Source organism: Musa acuminata, chromosome BXJ3-3 (assembly GCF_036884655.1).
Source record: "Musa acuminata AAA Group cultivar baxijiao chromosome BXJ3-3, Cavendish_Baxijiao_AAA, whole genome shotgun sequence".
NCBI lineage: Eukaryota > Viridiplantae > Streptophyta > Magnoliopsida > Zingiberales > Musaceae > Musa > Musa acuminata.
The window spans coordinates 32609644-32614495 of record NC_088351.1 but is presented as its reverse complement, the minus strand read 5'-3'; the positions used below and the strand labels follow the sequence as shown (position 1 = coordinate 32614495).

The 4852-nt window shown below is 40.3% G+C and overlaps 1 protein-coding gene across 2 annotated transcripts; it reads right to left on the bottom strand.

Moving 5' to 3' along the window:
- Nucleotides 1-306: 306 nt before the first annotated feature.
- On the bottom strand, nucleotides 307-3175 carry LOC135632660 (protein ASYMMETRIC LEAVES 2-like). 2 transcript variants are annotated; one of them, XM_065141307.1, is made up of 3 exons: nucleotides 3030-3175; nucleotides 1770-2546; nucleotides 307-481 (listed from the first exon to the last, which is right to left on the bottom strand). In XM_065141307.1, exon 2 carries the CDS (start codon nucleotides 2521-2523, stop codon nucleotides 1783-1785), a length of 741 nt encoding a protein of 246 aa, XP_064997379.1. In that variant the 5' UTR covers nucleotides 2524-2546; nucleotides 3030-3175; the 3' UTR covers nucleotides 307-481; nucleotides 1770-1782. The 2 variants fall into 2 exon arrangements, with proteins under 2 accessions (XP_064997379.1, XP_064997380.1); XM_065141308.1 differs by lacking the exon at nucleotides 307-481 and having other exon boundaries at nucleotides 1768-2546; nucleotides 3030-3169.
- Between the last annotated feature and the right edge of the window lie 1677 nt (nucleotides 3176-4852).

Genomic DNA, 4852 nt, shown 5'->3' with positions numbered 1-4852 from the left:
GATCCACAATAAAATGATATGAGTGAATGAAGAAAAGATATATACACTTTCTGTTTATTAGGATCGATTCCTTACATAAATCCTTAAATAAAATCCAAGCTTTTTTTTCTCATGCAATCTAATGGATAGTTGTATTGCCAACTCGTAGATACATTGCATGCATGAACCGTTTGTAATCTACTCAGAACAAAAGGATAGAGAATATAAAAGCTGCTATGAGGATCATATAACAATATGGTTATCTAATTAAGAACAGTGCAATAAAAATTGATGTATCAGTATCCAAAAGTCAGGAAACTGCAACAGGAGATCATAGAAAGACTAGCATTGTTACATATCAGGATCAAGCGATAGAAATGGTCCGACTTTGCGTTGAAGGAAGGAAGCCACAACTTTTCTTTGTAGTTTTGACTGGTTGTCAAAAGCTAAGACTCCCAGGATATGCTTCTACCTCAGTTTCATTGTTCTCCAGTTCTTTGACCTGCAACTTGCGCAAGTTGATCCTGTGAGCAATATGTGCAGCAGGAAAACAAGTACGCAGTAGAAATCCTTCTTTGTCATATGATCAATCTAAACATAAATCTGGGACATGAATTAATGCAGTGAACCTGCTATGATCAAACATACCCATATGAGCAAGTACAAAAATTGGATCATCTTATGCAGTGAATCTGCTAATTTATTCTAAGGTGTTTTTGAACTTTATAATGGCAAAATAAGGCAAGAATCTGAAAAGATATGGCAGAAAAGATAAAACATAGAATCATTAATCTACAAAACAATGTCTCTCAGTAGCTGCAAAAGCATTCTGTGATCTGACAACAATTTAAAGTGCCAGGTGAAAATTTCAGGGTATCAACAATCTCCATTTAATCGTTCACCAGTTAATAAAAATCTGACAATGATAATTTAGAATGTAAACAATCATGAAATATAATCTACACTATGCTGCCTTTATGGAAATATATCTTCTTTTTTACGTAAAGAAGGTTGATCATCTCATAAATATTCATGCAAGTAGCAAATATGGTTTTAGATATCCAATCAGCATCTTTAAGGTTTATACTCATAGCACAATCAATAGTCCATTTATGGATTTGGGGTATATAAAAAATCTGTAGCTGATATCAAAATGTGCACTTCTCAGAAGCACTATGTTGAACTCAGAATCCTTTGAAGAACATCATCATGAATTGAATGCTTCCCTTGGCTAATACAGTAAGTTTTGGTGAGCAAATGACTCTGTCAATACCATAGTCATTGCAGTTTAATCAATTCACCGTTTGATGCTTAACATCTGAATGAAAGTAAGATTGCTCCCACAAAACTTTGTTTAAGAAGGAATTATTCATGGAAGGGAGAGAGAACATAAACATTAAAAAAAGGTAAATAAAATGAATGATCTTTGCTGTTCTTCATGAAGGGGAAAAAAAAAGCAATTAATTAGATGTAGTTTCAGAAATACTTCTGAAGTTACATCATCTCTTTTACATTCTTATATTTTATTTCATAGCAGAAAAAAGAACATAGGTTTTCAACCTTGATTTGTACTATAATTCTGAAAATTACAATCATATGTTTGTCTTTATCTTTGGCTTCTCTTTATGCTGTAGAAATTACTTCTATGGTTCAATAGATACTAATCGATGTTCCTTGTTATGTGTAGATAACAAATAACATGCTGTCTTCTCTATTACTTTGGACGCCACAGCAACCTCAGCACTAACCTCCAAAAATAAGCATACAAGAGAAGAAGAGTCCGTGCAAACCTGCTTGAGGTCTCTACAAAGGACCGATGCCTGATCGCTCATCCCCGCCGGCCGCGCTGGGTCTGGGGAACTGCCCACCGAACAGCCCAATCGTGGCCGCCGTCGTCGCGTTCATGGCCGCAGCCGCCAGCCCTGCATCGTATGCGCCGTTGGCACCCAGCCTCGCCGCCAGATCTGCGTCGTAGTTCCTCATCATCATCTGCTGGCTGTGGCTTGGATCCCTCGCAGCAGCCGGGAAGCACTGATCCCGCCCCAACCCGAACCCGGGTACGATGTACCCATGCCCCCTGGCGGCGGCGGCCGCTGGGGTCGTTGCACCGAGGCCGGTGGTGGAAGCCGCGGCGGCCGCGGCCACGGCTGCGGCGGACTGGTACTTGGAGAGCTCGGACTTGGCGAAGGAGAGGTCCATCTGGAGCTGCCGCAGCTGGTGCTGGAGGATGGAGATGACGCCGACGCACCCGTAGACGGGGTCTCGGAGCCGCATGTCGGCCTCGTACGCGAGCGAGTTGACGGCGTCCTCGCGCTGGTAAGGGTGCAGCTCGTTGAGGAGCTTGGTGACGTTGCTGGCGCCGAAGACACGGTGCACGTGCACGAACTTCTGCGGCTGGTCCGGCGGGAAGTAGGGCGCGAACACGCAGTCGGGCTGGCACTTGCGGCGGAGGAACTTGCAGGCGGCGCACGGCGAGCTCGTCGCCGACGGCGATGCGGACGCCGAGGAGGACGAGAGCGGGACCTGGGCCGACGAAGACGCCATCGTCCGCAAGCAGAACTCTTGATCTGAGGAGAACACAAGAGAGAGAGAGAGAGAGAGGAGGGGGAGGGGAGGGGGAGAGATCGTGATATTACATGACGAGAAGAGATAACATTCTAAGGAAAGAGTAATCGCACGAACATGGAAATATGAACTGGTAAGGAAATTATAATCGATACCATTTCCATCAAGGGGAGTAGGCAAGCAATAAATCCAAAACAAGATGGATTTGGATTCTGATTTGGCCTCAAACACCTCAAGAGAAAGGAAAGAAAAGAAGAAAAAAGGTAGAAAATATGTCCAGTCTGTGGACTCCATAATAGCAACAAAGAAACCTATAAGCCAACTGTGTGTAACCAAAGCTTTCTCCTACTTCAAAGAAAGTAGAGTTCAGTGTGGTATCTGATCTACAGTTCAAGTTTACATATACTTTGAGGCAAAATTCGGCAATAAATAGGAGGAGGAAGAGAGAAGCGAAGCGATGCAGTGGAAGGCATAGGATCATATACCTTTTGATCCCCGCAAATGCTCGGCCCCGCCCTCCGCTCGCGGCTGTTCCTCCTTTTTTGCCTCCCTGTCGAAGTCGTGGGATTAAGAGGCAACAGCAGATGGAGGGTGTGCAAAAGCGAGTTGGAAGAACAGATAAAACGGGGTGTTGAGAGAGAGAGAGAGAGAGAGAGAGAGAGAGAGGATGCACCAAAAGATGGTGGAGAGAGATAGAAAGAGAGCTGCAGAAAGGAAGCAGCTAAAGATGGTGGGGGAGATGGGGCGGTGGAAAATTTTGTGAGAGAGAGAGAGAGAGAGTGAGAGAGAGAGAAAGTTGATGTGATTGATGTGGGATGTATATGAGATCGAAAGGATGAAAAGTTGCTGATGTAGTTGTCTTCTCATGATTGTTATTAAGGAAAGAAGAAAATTGATGTGATTGATAGAAAGATGATAGTAAGAACAAAGAATTCGTTTTTGTTCTCGTCCTACTAAATTATCAAATTGATGCGATTAATAGAAAGGGGATGGTAAGAACAAAGGAGTCTTTTTTTTTCATTTTTATCCTTATCCCACTAAATTATCAAATCTGTTTTATTTTCTTATAATATTAAGTGATGAAAATAAGATTCCTAGAATTTTGTTATTAATAGTATAGTTTGATAGACTAGTTTGATGTATTTTCATCAATTTTTAATAGAGAATAAGAAAAAATCAAAATTGAAGAATGCATCACTTGTTCGGGAATCCAAGTTCGAACGGAATCAGGTTTGATCAAATTTAGTCAGAGAATCTTAAAAGATTCAAATATGGTGTAGCTAAATTAATTATAGTCGAAACAAAAAAACTATCAGTTGTTCTAAATCCAATTTCGAGTCGAGTTAGGATTTGATAAATTTCAATTAGGCGATGATGTTAAAGTCATTTATTTCAAACCCAAATTTGACTCGCTCCATCAAAGTCGATTATCACCCATGATAAAATTATAAAATTAATTTTTAATTATATTATATGTATCATTAAGTTGAGACAAAAAAACAAAAAGAAACTGCTTTTTATCACAATCAAGAATTTTATTATACTTCTTAATCCAAATTGGGGATAGTTCTTTCCAATCTCACCATCCTCCTCTCTTCTCTCTCACTCTTAGATTTAATTGAGATGTCCAAATGCATGTATACCAATAAATGCATGAGGAACAACATGTGATAACAAACCACTTTTCTGTCTCAATATATCCACCCCTATGAATGTACACATTGAAGAATGACATGTCATGATAACCACAACTCATCCCACCCTCCTACTCACTTCAACAATATGTAGGAATGGTCCACAACAACAATAAGAATAATAATTATGAGACACATGCAATGAAGAGGAACAAAAATTGTGGGGCTCCATGTGGAGAAAGCATCACTTTCAGCTCTAAAAATTAGGTGAGCATGGTACAATTCAGCTATAAATTCATGTTACATGAATCCAGAATGGTGGACACATATGTGCTACGTATCATAATGTTGCAAATTTGCGTAATTTAATTTCAAGCTGTCTAATAAATTGTACTCTGAAGTCGGTAGAGTAGGGCATATAGATAGTCATTTTGTACAGACTCGAAGTAGAATCCTATGTTTGGTCTCACATCGGAAGTAAAAGAAGATTTGATTTAAGGTATAAGGATTTGAAAGATGTACTGACATTTTTAACCGATCATTCCTTCGGGTCAGATCATACGACAAAACGCTAGTCCTATAATTTGAGAGCTTGAGGCCTACTTGTGAGACCACAATCTATGAGGATATTGTTTGACTTTGTTGAACTAGATTTGCTTATGTGTGTGATTGAT

What these genes read in the sequence shown, in the direction of transcription:
- LOC135632660 (XM_065141307.1), bottom strand. Translation starts at nt 2,523, where the DNA reads ATGGCGTCTTCGTCGGCCCAGGTCCCGCTCTCGTCCTCCTCGGCGTCC.